This window comes from Microtus oregoni, unplaced genomic scaffold (genome assembly GCF_018167655.1).
Source record: "Microtus oregoni isolate MIOR12 unplaced genomic scaffold, Mior012 000064F_ref0000363, whole genome shotgun sequence".
NCBI lineage: Eukaryota > Metazoa > Chordata > Mammalia > Rodentia > Cricetidae > Microtus > Microtus oregoni.
The window spans coordinates 5,528,787-5,546,519 of record NW_024543874.1 but is presented as its reverse complement, the minus strand read 5'-3'; the positions used below and the strand labels follow the sequence as shown (position 1 = coordinate 5,546,519).

The following is a 17,733-nucleotide window of genomic DNA, read 5'->3' as shown; positions in this document are numbered from 1 at the left end:
CTGCTATATCAGATTGTACCTACCTAAGAAATAGAAATTTGAGGCAGGGGGAATCACCTTGTATTTTCATGCTTATTTACAGACTTTTATGAAATTTTTCTCCAGCTGAGATTCTTACCAGTTTTAGAAAAGAGTGTCACAGACAGACTGCTGTATCCAAATTCACTCAGGTCAAGCTAAGGAACTGCTACTGAAATTAGTAACTGCCGTCCATCTAGCTTAGTGAGCTGTCAGCCCATGTGTGAAGCACTTCCCATCATATTCCAAGGTCATCCTGACCACAGGCCGGCCCCACAGCAAGGCAGAAGATGGAATGCTGTGGGATAATGCTTTTGTGCACTGTAAAGATTTATCGCTTATTGGTTTAATAAAGCACTGATTGGCCAGTAGCCGGGCAGGAAGTAGAGGCAGAGCAACATACTTAAGAGAATTTATGAAAGAGGAAAGGCAGAGAGAGTCACCAGCCAGATGCAGAGGAAGCAAGATAAGAATGGCTTAATGAGAAAAGGTACCAAGCCATGTGGCTAAACACAGATAAGAATGAGTTAATTTCTATTATAAGAGCTAGTTAGTAATAAGCCTGAGCTAATAGGCCAAATGGTTTTTTATTAATGTAAGTGTAGTAATTTGAGCGGCGGGGCTGCATCCCCAGGACCCCAGCCGCCTGCTAGCTTATGCCCGAAATAACAACACACAAACTGTATTCATTTAAACACTGCTTGGCCCATTTCTATCTAGCCTCTTCTAGGCTAATTCTCACATATTAATTTAGCCCATTTCTAATCATCTGTGTTGCACCCCAAGGTGCGCTTACCGGGAAGATTCTAGCCTACGTCCATCCTGGGTCAGAGCTGAATCGCGTGCGTCTGCCCAGGAGAGGAGAGGATGGCGTCTCTGCTCCAGAGCAGAATTGTCGAGTCTGAGCTCACTTCCTCTTCCTCCCAGCATTCTGTTCTGTTTACTCTACCCACCTATGTTCTAACCAATAAAATGGGCCAAGGCAGTTTCTTTATTAGCCAATGAAATCAACAGATTAATATATGACACTCCCACATCATATAAGCCTCTGTGTTTCTTTGGGGCTGAACATCTGCAGGACCAGACAGAACAGAAACTTCCATATACTGGAAGAGACATAGATCATAGTTAAATGATCAAAAAGATCCTTTATTTAATGTAGACAGCTTATTAAGTCGTTAAAATAATTTATAATAGTTAAATGCCTCTTAAATATACATGATACCTTCTGAAGCTAAAAGTAATATGCATTCAACCAGTTTTAAAATCTATTAGAAACATTAAACAAATGATAGTTAAAAAAAAAATCTCCTATGAAGTCCTCTATGAAAGGAAATTGTAACAAGTTCCTGATTAGACAGAAACCGTTCCCTCTCCAAAGGAGAATGAGAAATGTAAATAAATACAAATGTCTGCTTCCTGGGTTTGTACTAATAGACCCAAATCCTGATATTTATTTTGTTTTCCCTGGATAAACAAGAATCCCTTAGCAGCAGCTCAGAAATAACCCAAGTCCCAGTGAAGCACCTTCTGCTCCTGTGATGGTCACCTTCTACCAAGGTTCTTGTCTGCTGGGGTCTGCAGCATCCTTCATAAAGCACCTTGATTTACGGCAGGTGTGACAAAACCTGGCAAATTATGTTGTCTCCATCCAGGGCCCACCTTAACCTTCTAGGCGCCACTGCTGGGAGGAGGAGCCATCACAGATGGCCATGCCAACAGAGCCCTTCTGATCCATCGGGTCTACCACTCTTAGGCACTGTCCAACAGACACTTGGTACAGCCTATTGTTCTTCTGGAAAAAAGGGGGAAAAAAGGACTTTTTATTTAAAAACAAACATTCCTGCAGCATGCAGGAAAGATGTCAAACCATTAGGACTAGTTAAAGCCCATGTTTATAAACAAGAGCCTTACCCCAAAGGTCCACTGCTGAGATCCTCCTGACCCATGGCACTTCATGAGTCGAGGTGGGTCTGAAGAGCGAGTTTCTGACATATCGAGGCAAAGGAGGTTGTTCAAAATCAACTCATGCTCTTCATTATAAATCCAGATCTAGTGATAAAAACAAACAAAAAAGATTTTAAAAAAACGACACAAGTGTTGCTTTAGGTACTGAATGAGGGCCTGGATAATACTTCACAATGTGCTCTTCGTGGTCTTCCCAGCAGGTACACTGGTCAGAGCACTCCCTCAACTATTTGAAACAGTGAACTGGGAGATAAGGAAGGACAAAAGATGTCTCAGGGTCACTGGGGACTGTTGATTTAACTGAATAAAAGTGATTGTGTCACTGTAAATCATTTCCAGTTTCCTTAATTCAGAGACCTGTAAAGCGGATTATTACCACAGTCCTCATCTGCTGGATGATGTGCATAAGCTGTTCCAGTCCAGCCCTTCTGCAAATATCACACCCAAATTCCAGCTCACAATGTCTGCTGTGAGACCTGGGCCAGCCAACCTGAAGCAGGTTTGGATGCACATAATCTTGATTTCTGGCCCAGGCCTCAAACAGGATGAATACAGATGCAGTGAGAAAATTCCCACAGGTGCCATCACAAAAGGAACTCCACCAGGGACTAGAAAGCAAGCCCTGCTTGAATCCTGTACTGGCCGCTTGAAGCCAGTATGACTGAGGAAGTGCACTGTTTATTAGGCTTTGATTATAGGTAGCTATAGTATCAGCGTAATCCTGCATGGCTACAATCATTTAAAACCATTTACCTTGGGCAAGTGGAGAAAAGGCGCCTGCTGCCAAGCCCGATGACCTAAATTCCATTCCTGTCCCCACGTGATCAGAGAAGAGCACTGACTGCTGCAACTTGTCCTCTTACCACCATGTGTGCACTCACATAATAAATTGATGTTTTGTTTTTTAAGACAGTATGTTCTAGAAATGTCCAAGTCTACATTGCATTTATCAAAAGACCCAGGTGTTTCCCCATCGCTGTGTGATAGCAGCGCAGCAATGAGATGAGTGAGAGTCAACACAGGCAGTCCTGACAGCTGGGAGTTTAAATCACTTTAGGTCGTGCCGTCAAATAACAAGCCTGAACTTACAGTAACAAACTGAAATGCTATTTGCTTACATTTTAATATTTAATATTGAAAAGACAAACTAACTGGAATTAAGTAGATGGAGTAAACCAAAATTCTGCTGAGATGTCCTCTAATGAGTTGTAAAAATTGGTCAGAAAAATCTGACTGCTTCTCTACTGAGGAATTAAGGTGTGAAGAACAGCACTCCCCATACCACAGTAAAAAGCACAAAGGTCTAAACAATTGACAAGCAATGATCAGAGGCAGAGAAACAGAGAAGACAGAGCAGTTATTTTAAATGATCTCTAGAGTCACTTAAGAGAAGTCTGATGGTCTGCATCTGCCCACATGTGCTTTCCTTCTGCAGAGCGGCTATGCACTGGGAGGCATCACCCACCTGAGTCGGGTCTCCATAGTCACAGGCCTTAAGCAGCACCAGGCCTCCTTTCTGGCTGGAGCGGCCCTGGGCTACCAGGCATTTGTTGGTCTGCAAGTGGTAGAGCTGCAAAAGAGAACGGTGTTCTTGAGGACTCCTAGGCAGACAACTTGGTGCCTGAGGGATGTGTGCTTGGCATGAGAAATACTCTTCCAAGTAAGAACCTAGGAGCTAAGATGAAGCCAGGCCTGGTGACTTAGGCCTATAATCCCAGCACTCATGGAGCTGAAGCAGGAGGATCATGAATTTGAGGCCAACCTGTGCCACACAACAAAACCCTGTCTGACCTTTCTTTTTTTTAAAGTACACTATGTTTATGCTGACTCGGAAGTACAGAACCAAAACCTTCCAACAGTAACACAGACCAAGAATTATGCTGGAAGGGATTTCAACTATATGGACACAAAATACTTAATTTTTTTACTTAAGAAAAGACCCAATAAACACCTTGGTGGTTGTTTTAAGGTTTTATAAAGTAAACAAGGAGAAAAGTACTAGGCTCAATTTAATACAAAAAGCTGGGAGATGTGCCTTAGGAGTCTGAACAACTTCCTGTCAGTGTGGGGGGTATGCACAGGAGTGGGCAGGCACACCTGTATATGTGCAAGTTTGTACGAACGAGCTTTCTCCCTTGTTCACTGTGGCACGGGGTCTCTCAAATAAACCAGAGCTCAATGAGCTTGCTCCAAGGATCCTGTCTGCCTTCCAAGCACTAGAATTACATGTGGATCACCAACCGCCCAGGGTCTTCATGGGTTCTAAGGCTCCAAACTCAAATCCTCACTCTGAGTTGCAAAGTGCTTTATCAACTAAGCCATCTCCCCAGCATCCAAAATGTCAGTTTTAGAGATTACTCAGAAAAGCAGACCCCAAAAGCTGTGAGCGCAATTAGAAAGGGTCTACCGTGTGCTTCTGCTAAGCTCTGACGACCGCCAGTGCACTGGGTGTGAAGTTCACCGTATGTCACACCAACTTAACTGTCACCTTCAATCTGTCTCAAGTCGGTTCCTCGAACAAACTGAACAGTAACCACTGCTGCGTTTTGCTGCTCATCTGTCTCCCTCTGAGGAACCATTTCAGGTCTCACACTGCCTTTGTCCCCATTGTGTCTCTACTCTTGGAAGCTAATACATAAGCTACATAAGGTCCCAGTCCCTCCAACACAGTAAGTACATCTTGACCTGGATGTAAACAGCAAACACAAAAATTTTCAAGCTTTTCTACTTGAGTAGGGGGAAATCCCCAAAAGAATATACTTAAATCTAGATGGTTTATCACAGAACCTCAAGAAAACTGCCTGCTACACGCCTCCCAACAAAACCCTCAGACAGGACTGCTGTCTCACCCGTCCGCGCAGAAGGACTCTGGGACGCTTGGGCCCTCTGTTGATGAAGATGGGCTGCTGAGGTTTGGCATTTGGGCCAGGTATTTGCATCTCAGGGTAAATATTGTCCAAATACCATTTGAATGATTGACAGCCCAATTTCTTCCTCAATTCAACACGCTCACTGATATTTCCAAAGCTTTTGGTCTTCAGATCAGGTCTTAAGGAAAAGTACTGCTCCTAAGTTTAAAAAAAGAAAAATGTGGAAATATATTACCCATTCTGTGAGGAAAACAGTCCTGTGTTTCCTTAATGTCAAAATATCAATGGGAACTTTCCACATGCCTGGCACTAACCGTAACATAAACTCAAGATATATTTGATTTCACAGAAGACAAACTGAAGGAAACTCTTAAGTCAGCAGATTTGGTGACCTGAAAGAAAATGGCCCCCAAAGGAATTGGCACTATTAGAAACTGAAACCTTTTTGGAGTGGTGTGGTCTTGTTGGAGGAAGTATGTCACTGTGGAGGTGGGCTTTGATGTCTCAACTGACTTCGTATTGCCTGCAAGAAGATGTAGGACTCTTAACTTCCTTCTCCAGCACCATGTCTGTCTGCATGCTGTCCTGCTTCCTGCAGTGAAGATAATGAATTGAACCCCTGAACTGTAATCCACCCCAATTAAATGTTTCTTTTAGAAAAGTTGCCATGGTCATGTGCCTTTTTGCAGCAACAAATACTACAGAATACAGCAGATTCTGTGTGAGAGGAGTGACTCAAACTCTTGCCTGTTATTCTCAATATGAGCGAAAAATCCATGGTCCCATGGATACCAACTAAAACTGAGCCAACTCTGCCTCTCAGGAGGCAGAGACAGGCAGATCTCTATGTGTTTGAGGCCAACTACAAGAGCTAGTAGACAAGAGCTCCAGGACAGGCCCCAAAGTTAGAGAAACCGTGTCTCAAAAAAAAGAAAAAAATTAAAACACGCACCTTTAATCTCAGCACTAGAGAGGCAGAAGTAGGCAGATCTCTGTGAGTTCAAAACTAGCTTGGTCTATGTAGCAGCTCCAGTCAGTCAAGACTACATGGTAAGACTATGTAAAAAACAGTACCACTAACAAACAAACATAAAAAAAAAAACCCAACACTTTTAATTTTTTTAATTCTTTAGCAGAAACTTCTTTTTTTTAAAGACAGGGTTTCTCTGTGTAGCTCTGGTTGTCCTAAATTCGCTTTGTAGACCAGGCTGGCCTTGAACTCACAAATGACCACCTGTCTTGGCCTCCTGAGTGCCAGAGTTAAAAGCATACACCACCACCTCATCTAGAAACTCACTTTATCTGTGCAAATGTACATTTCCCCTGACTCTGTGTGTTGCTTGCAAGCTTACTCTGATGGAGGGTGCATGCCCTTTAAGTAGGGTTCTGGAATCAAGATGGCTGTCGTATTTGTGTGACAAACATATTTACCCACTGAGCCATTTCACTGTTTGAAAAGTGCAACCACATGAAAAATGTAGTTGAAATAGAAGGAATATTTTTAAACTATTAGTTATTCTTATGTTAAAGTTAATATAATAAAGTTATTATGTAGTTTCTAGATAGTGCAAACATGCAGCCCAGAATTAACCTCTAACATTCCTGTGACCACTACACAGCAGCATGCCTAGCTTACAACAATGACATTTTAATTATAAAATTATTTTAATTATTAATTATTTTATATTTTATTTTATTTTTATTATATTTATTTTATATTTATATTTATTATATTATATTTTATTATATTTTATTTTAATTATTAATTATTTTATAAGAAATCATACCAGTGAGATTCACATTTGGTCTTGCTTCCTCTTTGAAGGATCTCTTTACACATACAAGACTTTTGTAACATGTACTACTTATGTGAAAAACACTGGTCTGTGCCTATATAGTTCTTCCAAAAACTGACACAGTTCACTACACAATGAAGTAATTTATGATTTCATCAGGACAGTTACATAGTGGGACACTTTCAAGCTCATAATGATGGGGGGTGTTTTGTTTTGTTTTTGAGACAGAATCAAATGTGTATCCCTGGCTGGCCTAGAACTCACAAGACTGGCCTTGAAACAAACACCAGCTACCTCTGCCGAGTTCAAGGCATGGGCTACCAAGCCCTACCATTAAAAGAGTTGAATTTTATCTCTGACAAAACCTTGGCTCACTTTAAAAAGATGCCCAGAGTCACAGGCAAGTGCTTCTGGAGAACAGTGAAGCTTGGCCCTCAGCTCAAGGCACTGTACTCCACAGGGAGCATTCACAAGGTTCTTCAACTGCATTCAACAGGAAAGCAGCTGCTGCTTCCTTGCTCAGGCATGCAATGTCTACACAGCAAACACAGTAAGTGTCTGTATTTATCTGACTGTGGAAATGAGTTAGACCCTGCAAACCTGAGTGGGTGGGCAGAACCTAGAGGTCAGCAAGCCACATTGTGAGGATCTCTGTCACACAGAGATGATAACAATTCACAACAAGCTGAGCCCCACAAAGCTCTGCGTTAGGAGAGGGAAGGAGACAAACAGAAGCTTGGCATCCTGAGCCCCCGTCTCTGCTCCCCGCTCCCTCCTCAGCACTCCAGTCTGGGTATCTGCTGCTATTTACATTTACCTCACAGGGTTGCAGATCACTGTATATTCCCTTAGTCATCTTGTTTGTCTCTAAAATAAGAGGCCGGATACTTAGCCAGACATGCTAGTGCATGCACACCTGTAATCCCAGAACATGAAGGCACAAGGATGGAGTATCAGACCAACCCATTCCAATGACAGTAGCAACTGCACACAACTAATCACAGCAGCATTTTAATAGGAGTTAACATGTGAACAACAGGGAATGACCACACTGACAAAGTATCCCTGAACAATGAGAATTACTGGAGTGCTGAGACCAGCCTAAACACAGATGCCAAGTGAAGGCCACGGGGATAGGCACACGTGTGCAAGAGGTCTAGAAGAGACTGTGGAGCCAAGAGACAGATGTGGTTCTCTAGGGCTTATGGATAGAGAGGTGACACATGAAGGATACAGTATTTCTTTTTGTTGTAACAAAATGCTTTAAAATGGACACACATTATACTTGATAGAGGGGCTACAAAGAAAACAAAGCTGTATAAGGTAGGAAAGAAATGCAACAGGAATCCTGAGTGAGCAATGTAGCCCAGTGGGTGAGTAAAGGGGGAGAGTCTTCTGTTTTGTGTTAATTTCATGGGTTAAATAAAGAGACTGCCTTGGCCCTTTAATAGGACATAAAATTAGGTAGGCGGAGTAAACAGAACAGAATGCTGGGAGAAAGAAGCTGAGTCAAGGAGTTGCCATGGTTCTCCCACTCCAGACAGATGCAGGTTAAGATCTTCCCTGGTAAGCCACCTCGTGGGCTACACAGATTATTAGAAATGGGTTAGCTCGATATGTAAGAGCTAGCCAATAAGAGGCTGGAACTAATGGGCCAGGCAGTGTTTAAAAGAATACAGTTTCCATGTAATTATTTCGGGGCATAAGCTAGCCATGTGGGCGGCTGGGTGGCGGGACACAGCCCCACCGCTCCTATTACTACAGGTGAGAAAGCACAGCCCAGTTCTGGAATCCTTAACCCTGAAGGGCCCAGAAGGATCAGCACTCTAAAACAGAGCTGCTTCCGGTGCTTACAGGGTCACACTCAAAAAAGTCAGGTGAGAATCAAAACTGAGTGAATCCTGGGTAAAAAGAAGCCCAGAGAGAAATGGCACAGCAATGAGGATCAGCCAAGGAGAACCATGCATGAGTGGAAAAAGGCAGACACTCACCTTGTACTCATCCAACCAGACATGTGCCAGCCTCAGGGAGTTGTGCGTCATGGTGTCCTGGCCTTCGGGAGATCCATATGGCCGCCTTTTTCGGAAAATGTGTCCTACTCTCGAGCAAGGGATGATGAAGAGCTTCCCACCACACATCCAGATCTAGCCAGAAGCAAATGGACTGTCAGTTCAGACTGAAGCAGCACATACATTCTATGAATGGTGGCTATGCAACAAGATGTACTCAGAAGAAAGTGGGGGGCATTTAAAAATTAGGTCTTCCTAAAATGAAAAAGGCAGCAAATTCTGAAACATTCATCTGTTCCCGTGTATCTAAATTGTGTTATCATCCTTTGTTGATCTTAAGGATTTAGGACAGGAATGCTTATTAGCTAGTCTTCTGTTTTTCATGTACTTTCTTTCTTGCCTGTCCTGGAACTGGCTCTTGTAGATCTCTTGAACTCAGAAATCTGCCTGCCTCTGCCTCCCAAGAGCTGGGATTTAAGATGTGTACCCAGCCAATATTCTTAGAAACAGTGTATAAAAGAAAGTAAACAACTTGTTTTTCTTAGATGTCTGCATGGTGGTCCTGCATATGCAGCACACATGCAGAAGAATGAACACTGAAGCCTGAAGTTAATATTGGGAATCTTGGGGGCTGGAGAGATGGCTTGAGATGGCTCAGTGGTTAAGAGCACTGGGTACTTTTCCAGGTCTCCTGCTCAATTTCCAGCATCATGGTGGTTCACATCTATAGAGGGATCTGATGCCCTCTTCTGGTGTCTAGATGTACATGCAAACAAAACATCCATATACATAACTAATAAATAATCTGTCTTTTGAAGGGGTGTGAGTCCCTCTATCACTTTTCTACTTTATCATTCTGAGGCAGGGTCTCAATCAAACCCAGAGCTCACTAGTGTAGTAGGGAGACTGACTGTTCCTGGCTGCCCAGACTCGAAATAACCACATAGAAACTGTATTAATTAAATCACTGCTTGGCCTATTAGCTCCAGCTTCTTATTGGCTAGCTCTTACATCTTAATTTAACCCATTTCTATTAATCTGTGTATTGCCACATGGCTGTGGCTTACTGGCAAGGTTTTGTCTGGTATCTGTCTCTGGAGGGCTACATGGCTTCTCCCTGACTATGCCTTCTTTCTCCCAGCATCCAGTTTAGTTTTCCCCCCTACTCTTTCCTAACATAGGCCAAGCAAACTTCTTTATTCATTAACCAATAAAACCAACACATATGCAGAAGGATTTCCCACACTACACTAGTATGGCCAGTCTTGAAAAGGTGGGGCGGGGGGGGCAGCAGACCAAAGCCTTGACAGAAACCAGACCTTAGTTTGACTTCACTAGAATGGGACAACTGAACAAGCAGGTCTCATTAACCATAACTTATGGGTGACCATCAGCAAGCACCCTAAAACCTCTTCTGCTGGATCAGCAGGCCCCAAAAGCCCTTCTGCTAGCTCAACAGATGCCCCCCCCCCAGATTTCTGCAGGCTAAAGATAGTTTTCCCTACCCTGTTGCTGGAAGGTCCCTAACTACTAGGACTTTCCACCAATCAACCCTCATACTAATCTTTTCTCCAATCAGTTCATATTAATCCCTCCTCTCTGGCATTCCCCTAACTTTGTTTAAAAGGAGCTTGTGACTTTCTTTGGGGGTCGCTCTTTTGCTACCCCAACATTGGAATTGATAAAACGCTCTTGTTATTGCATATGTGGTTGTTGGTCATCTTTGGGGGCTTTTTCTCAGACCCTAACAAGTCTCACTACCCAGCTTGTCTGGGGATCCTTTGTCTGCATTCCAAGGCTAAATTACAGATGAGTAGCCATGTCAACCTGACACGGACACAGGTCCTAAGGAGCCACTCTTCTCTACTCTTGCTTGCAGGGCAAGTGCTTTGACCACTGAGCCATCTCCCCAAATCCAAAAAGTAATTTTTCTAAATTATACAAGTTCAAAAGTACTTGGCTACAGAGCTAACAAGGTGGCTCAGTGAGTAAAAGTGTTTGCCACCAAGCCTGACAACTCAGGTCCAACCCCAGAACGCACGTGGCAGAAGGAGAGAACCAACTCTGTAAGTTGCACCCTGGCCTCCACATGAGTGCCGTACACAACAGGATGCACGTTTCTCAAAAGAACATTCAGAAAGCTCTTTTAAAACATATGTGTGCCAGCTGGAACCTTGGCCTAAATAAACTGCTCCTGGAGAGGGAAGCGGCTGGGTCCCCACTTAAGGCTCAGCTCTCTAGGACTTTGTCCTGGATGGAACAACCCATTCCTCCACCACCATCCCCTCAAGCCCCAGAAACAACCTCCCCAGCAGCCTCCACATACCCACTACCATTCTCCACCACATCCGGGACCACTAGAGCTTTTGCCCAGACTGCCCCTGGAGGAGCCCCGGAGACTAGAGGCACGGTGCTACATGCACCCAGAGGAAGAGCAACCGCCTAAGCCACAGATCCCACCTTTACCGACTGGAGGAAGAGGGACCCCCTGAAGCACAGGTCCCATCGGCACCCATTGAAGGAAAAGATGGGCAGACATCAGTGTAAGAACACCTCTAGCAACAAAAAGACCAATACGGCACCACCAGAACCCAGTAGTTCTACAACAGGAAGAACTTAAACATCTTATCCTAACCCAGGAGAAGCAGAAGAAAACAATCTTCAATATAACTTTATGAAGAAGATAAAGACCCGTAAAGAAGAAATGAAAAATTCCCTTAAAGAAATGGAAGAAAATGGAAAAAAATTGGAAAAATATCAGTAAGAAATCTCTTAAAGAAACCCAAGAAAAAATGAACAGGTAAAGCAAACAGCTCAAACAGTTCGGGACTTGAAAACTGAAATAGAGGCAATAAAGAAAACATAGACAGAATTCTGAAGTGGAAACCTGGGTAAACGAACAGGAACTCCAGATGCGAGCATAACCAACACATTACAAGAGATGGAAGAGAGAACATGAGGGAATGGGGTGCTCAAGACGGGGAAAGGAAAGTAAGGGAGAGAAAGGAAAGAGATACCTTGATTAAGGGAGCCATTAAAGGGTTATCGAGAAACATGGCTCTGGGGAAATTCCCAGGAATCCTCAAGGATGACCCCAGCTAAGACTCTAAACAGTGGAGAGGACACCTAAACTGGCCTTCCCTGTAATCAAACTGAGGACTACCTTAATCGTCATCATAGAACCTTCATCCAGCAACTGATGGAAGCAGACACAGAGATCTACAGAGAAGCACTGGACCATGTTACCTAAGACCACGATGGTGATGCCCACAGAAACAGCTGACCTGAGCTAGTGGGAGCTCACTGACTCTGGACGAATAGCAGGTGAACCTGCATAGGACCAAACTAGGCCCACTAAATGTGGGGGACAGTTGTGAGGCTTAGGCGTCTGTGGGGCCACTGGCAGTGGGACCAGGATTTGTCCCTAGTGCTGGAACTGACAACTAGGAGTGTATTCTTTTTGGAGGGATTCCTTGCTCAGCCTAGATATAGGGGGAGGGCCTTGGTCTTGCCTCGAACTGAAGTGTCAGACTTTGTTGACTCCCTATGGGAAGAAGCCTTACCCTCTCTGAGGAGTGAATGGGGAGATGGGGTGGAAGGAAGTTTGAGGAAGCAGGAGGGGTTGGGAGTAGGAATGGGGATAGCTATGTAAAATGAGAAAAAAAAAAACTGTATTAAAAAATCTTAATAAGAGAAAAAAATTATAAGGGATAAAACAAAATAATGAATAAAATTAAACAATGACAAATTTTTAGAAAATATACATGCCATGTCATCTCTGAGAGTGTATATACATTTAACATTTATGGGATTCTTTTACTTTTGCTGAGATGAAAGAACAAGAGAAAAACTGAAGTTTATATGATATCTATATAAACTTTCAACCTGAAAAAAATTTGGAGAAAAACTGCCCTTTAAAGCACTGTGGAGGTGTGTATAAATACTGTGCTGTGGTGGACAGGTCCAGTGTGGTGGGGGGGGGGCTACCTGCTCAGAAGGTTCTGTTTGCCCCAAAATGCAATTATATTCCATTACAGACAATTTAATAACAGAACACACACAAAATCAAAATTACCCGAAATGAGATTTCCAGATTTTCTCCTCCCCAGATATCCATGCCACTGTCATACTGTCCAAGATCATTGAAATACTGTCTGTGCATTGCAAACAATCCTCCAGCCATTGTAGGTGACCTAGAAAAAGACCACAGCCTGAGCTCATTTAACCTTCTGTTTAAAGTCTCTGCGACTCTGGGACACAGTAGGTTAGCTGTCATTAGAGAAAAGGTAAACAATAAAAGGATAACAGATAAAAAGGTAACATTTTCATCTAATAGGGAACTCTAAATGTTTAGAGCTATCATACTTGGCCTGTGAATGGGGTAGACGCATGGTATCTGGTTTAAGGCCAGGGATTCTGTTAACTCCTAAAACACGTAAGGGTCTCTCCCTCCACTCCTCCCTCCCCACAGCAGCTTGCCAGCAGTGGACAATGTCATTAGGGCTGAGGGTGCAGCACCCTGTCTTGCAATGAGAAAAGCTGCAGCAGGCACTACTCAAAGGCTCAATTCCAACTTCCAGACATCTGACCTCCTGACCTGGAGTTAGGATTCATGGGTGGGTTCTACTGCTCCAACTGCCTACAGAGAAGAATACTCAACAAGGATTCTAGAATGTCTGACAAAAGAGCAGACAGAAATAATCAGAAAACCAGGAAGGCAAATAAACCACAGAAAAGAAAAACAGTCTATAACAATAATAGATGTGAACGTTTTAATTATGACGTTACCAAACAGACTTGAAAACTGTTCCATATACTCAAAGAAAAAAGAGAAGATTGAAAGCTTGGGAGAAAACTAGATACTCTAAAAGCCATTTACACACGGACTACATGTGGCTCAGTTGGTAAGGGGACTTGTAGAGCAGGCAGAAATCCCTGGCTTCAATCCCCAATCCTGTATGTATTGCAGTTATATGAACCCCGTCTGTCTTTAAAAAACAAAACCTATTTATACATGTCTGAAAAACACTTTGAAAAAAAGCATCTTCAAAGGAATTCAAAATAAGACAGCCAAGACTGTATTTGAAACTGGGAAAGAGTTGCTGGGAAAGAGAAAATCATTTTTCTTCAATACCATGACACTGGGTATATCAATTACACCCAAAGCAGGCCCATGCGCTGGAATAGGTCAATACAAAGGGCTCTTCGGGGAGGTGTGGGTGTTCTTGTATATGCTTTGTTTTGTTCTTGAGTTTGTTTTTTAAGAAAGAATATGAAGGTGAATGGGTAGGGAGGGAGATTTGGGAGGAGTTGGTGAGGGGAAAGAATATGACCAAAATATATTGTATGAAAAATTAAAAAAAACTAACATGACTTCTTGTTTGCAAAGGTTCCTGAAGGCTGCATCAAGTTACCTTCAGGTCTTGTGCAAAAATAAGAAATACAAGAGCATTACTCTTGGGTCTCATCTCAAAATATCCAACTATGGATATGCAAATATTCCAAAACACAACAAAAACACCTGAAGTCTAATAAAACACTCCTCAGCCTGACAAAGACCCAGCGCACGGGGGCACCCATACTTCCCCAGGAAACATGACCTATTCCCTCTACAAACTATACAGCACTATGGACACTGACAGTTTCTTATTCTAACTCTGGGTTGCGTTTATAGAAAATTATACCACTTGCTGGACCAGGCACACTGGTGCACACCTTTAATCCTAGCATGCGGGAAGCAGAGGCAGGTGGAGCCAGGCTGGTCTACAGAGTCAGTTCCAGGATAGCCAGAAGAGATAAATCCTGTTTCAAAGACAAACAAAAAGCAGAAACAAGCCGGGCGGTGGTGGCGCACGCCTTTAATCCCAGCACTCGGGAGGCAGAGGCAGGCGGATCTCTGTGAGTTCGAGACCAGCCTGGTCTACAGAGCTAGTTCCAGGACAGGCTCCAAAGCCACAGAGAAACCCTGTCTCGAAAAACCAAAAAAAAAAAAAAAGCAGAAACAAATTTGTTGTTTTTGAGATAGGGTCTCATTGTAGCACCTAGCTTCAATTTTTTTTTAACCAGGTAAGTTAAGATCTTTGTCCCTTGCAAAGAAGAAATTTTCCTTAAGGGGCTGGAGAGATGGCTCAGTGGGGCTGGAGAGATGGCTCAGTGGTTAAGAGCACTGCCTGCTCTTCCAAAGGTCCTGAGTTCAATTCCCAGCAACCACATGGTGGCTCACAACCATCTGTAATGAGGTCTGGTGTCCTCTTCTGCAGACATACACACAGACAGAATATTGTATACATAATAAATAAATAAATATTAAAAAAAAGTTTCCTTAATAGTCTGTTCTTTTCTTTTTTGAGACAGTGTTTCTCTGTAGCTTTGGAGCCTGTCCTGGAACTAGCTCTTGTAGACCAGGCTGGCCTTGAACTCAGAGATCTACCTGCCTCTGCTGGGATTAAAGGCATGAGCCACCACCAACTGTTGTTTTTTTAATAGACTCAGATCTATTTAATTGTCAACCTCTCTTACCTTATTGGTGCAGTGGCTCCATCAGCTCCTCCCAGCTCAGATGCAGGAACTAAATCCCACTTGAAGTGCAGCCCCCAGTTAAAACCTCCCCGCACCACTGGGGATGAGCTGTAGGCAAGTGTGTCAGCGCTGATGATGTCGATCACGGGGCACACCACAGTGTGCGGATCCTCAAGGATGACGGCCAGCAAGGGCTGCAACCACATCACATTCACCTCACAGTGGCTGTCTAGGAACACCAGGACTTCTCCTGGGGAGGTGAAGGGAGAAGATGAGGGAGTGGTACCTCATACTATGATCACCCCCATCAAGAAACTATTCTCTGCACTGCCAACTGGGTTCAGGGAAAGAATCCTTTGGCCAAGAGTTTTCTCTGGAATGTACACTGTCATGGAGAGGCTACAAACTACATGCACAACCCCAACAAGCTGTCAGAACTCAGGAGACTCCTCCTTTCCCAGCGACAGCCACTGCCAATGCGTTTGGGTGTAGTGATATTGGCCAGTTGTGGAGTCATTTCACTCAAAGTATCTACATTATACATTCCTGCCTCAGTGTCCTCAACTGCACTGTCACCAGTAACCACTAAACTATGGCAACTTCCTTGAAAGAGGGGCAGGGCCTGAAGGGTGGAGTACAGACTGCTGTGCCAACCACAGTGGGTACCATCCATACACGTCCCCTTCTCCCCTGCATTGTCCACTGTACTACCTCCAGCTCACTGCTCATATCCCACAGGGCTCTAAGGGATTCACTCAGACTCATCCTGTTATCTTTGGTGCTTACTGATAAAGGTGAACAAAGTGGAGAACTGTTAGTTTTGATAATTCCAAATTTGAGAAACTTATGAACGACGACAACCAGATCATAGAACAACAGTGACTATGCACTGCAGCAGTAGAGTGGCTCAAATGGCACACTCTTTAGCGCTCCCAAGTTTTCTGCAGCTCACATCTTCAATGACCCAGCACAGCCGACTTCCCTTGGTTAAAGCCCTGGAGAAGCAGGTGTCTCATTCTGACCTAAGGGCACTGGCTCTGACTGGACGCAGAGGGGCCGCTCTCCTTTTCTGTCTGCTGCTTCAGGTCATAGTAGGTTTTTAAAGAAAAAGATCAAATCCCAACCAAGTCCAGCAGGTGCCCAGTGCTCATCACAGACCCTGGGGGAGGGGGCAGTGCCCAGTGCTCATCACAGACCCTGGGGGAGGGGGCAGTGCCCAGTGCTCATCATCACAAACACTGGGGAAGGGGGCGGACTGAAGCAGAGCTGTTCACAGCAGGAAAAGGTGGCATCACTGAGGGAAAGACTCAAGTCAGGACTTATCAAACTGCCCTCATGACTTCTGATATGCCCATGAGCTACTTTATATTTTTAAAGGTTTATTTATTTATTATCTTCCTGCATGTATGCCTTCAGGCCAGAAGAGGGCACCAGATCGTATTACAGATTGTTGTGAGCCATCATGTGGTTGCTGTGAATTGAACTCAGGACCTTTGGTAGAGCAGCTAGTGCACTTAACCACTGAGCCATCTCTCCAGCCCCCTCATAAGCTATAGATTTGCTTGTATTCCCCCCCCCCCCCACCCGCAAGACAGGGTTTCTCTGTGTTGCTCTAAAGCCTGTCCTGGAACTAGCTCTAGTAAACCAGGCTGGCCTTGAACTCACAGAGATCTGCCTGCCTCTGCCTCCAGTGCTGGGATTAAAAGCGTGCACCACCACCTCCCAGCTTTCATGTATATTTTTTAAAGGAAAATGTTTTAGTCAAGATCAATAAAAGAAAATCAGGAATGCCAACCTTATAACTCTATTTTTCAAGGTAAGCATAAAAAGAGATAAGCCAGGTATGAAGGTGCATGTCTATAATCCTAGTACTTGGGAGGTAGAGACAAGGACCCTGAGTTCAAAATTATCCTCGGCTATACAAGTCTGAAGCCAGCCTGGGATGAAAACAAAGGCCACAGAAGAAGCACCGGAGTCAGGAGTGTATCCCTACAGAAGACTGGTTCTGCAACTCTTCTTTGCTGTAGGGGGAGATTAGTGTAGCCTGAAAACCTCCCAGGAACAACCACCCCTTCATGCTATTGGAGTTTTAAGCACTGTTTATAGCTATGGAAAGCAATCCTATTTACCAAGTAAAATCCTGACACTGACTCTAAAGAGGGGTACTCCACACTAACAACTAACTATCAGCGTAACTCAAGTCAAGCAGCTTGGAGTTTATGTTTCTATGAGATTTTTAAAAGTTCAGTTACTTGTCAGCTTGGACTTTTCTACTTATGTGAGCAGCAAGATAAGAAACCTATTTTAGAGGCCAATAATTAACCAAAGGCCACTAAAGAAACAGGCCAGCCAGGCGGTGGTGGCGCACGCCTTTAATCCCAGCACTCAGGAGGCAGAGGCAGGCGGATCTCTATGCGTTCGAGGCCAGCCTGGTCTACAAGAGCTAGTTCCGGGACGGACACCAAAACTACAGAGAAACCCTGTCTCGAAAAAGAAACAAAAACAAAAAAAAAAAAAAACAACAACAAAAAAAAAGGAAACAGGCCAGTGAGG

At 43.8% G+C, this 17,733-nt stretch overlaps 1 protein-coding gene across 5 annotated transcripts in view; it reads right to left on the bottom strand.

Moving 5' to 3' along the window:
* Positions 1–1,140: 1,140 nt before the first annotated feature.
* Positions 1,141–17,733, bottom strand: part of Galnt11 (polypeptide N-acetylgalactosaminyltransferase 11) — a 35,871-nt gene continuing 19,278 nt past the window's right edge. For 4 of the 5 annotated variants that reach the window (XM_041640723.1, XM_041640722.1, XM_041640725.1 and 1 more), the window contains 7 exons: positions 15,181–15,430; positions 12,737–12,854; positions 8,644–8,796; positions 4,836–5,054; positions 3,452–3,556; positions 1,933–2,070; positions 1,141–1,813 (listed from right to left, as the gene is read on the bottom strand). In XM_041640723.1, coding sequence (XP_041496657.1) covers positions 1,682–1,813; positions 1,933–2,070; positions 3,452–3,556; positions 4,836–5,054; positions 8,644–8,796; positions 12,737–12,854; positions 15,181–15,430 — 1,115 coding nt within the window. In that variant the 3' untranslated portion in view covers positions 1,141–1,681. The remainder of the gene's footprint in view (positions 1,814–1,932; positions 2,071–3,451; positions 3,557–4,835; positions 5,055–8,643; positions 8,797–12,736; positions 12,855–15,180; positions 15,431–17,733) is intronic. The other variant, XM_041640727.1, reaches the window with a different exon arrangement.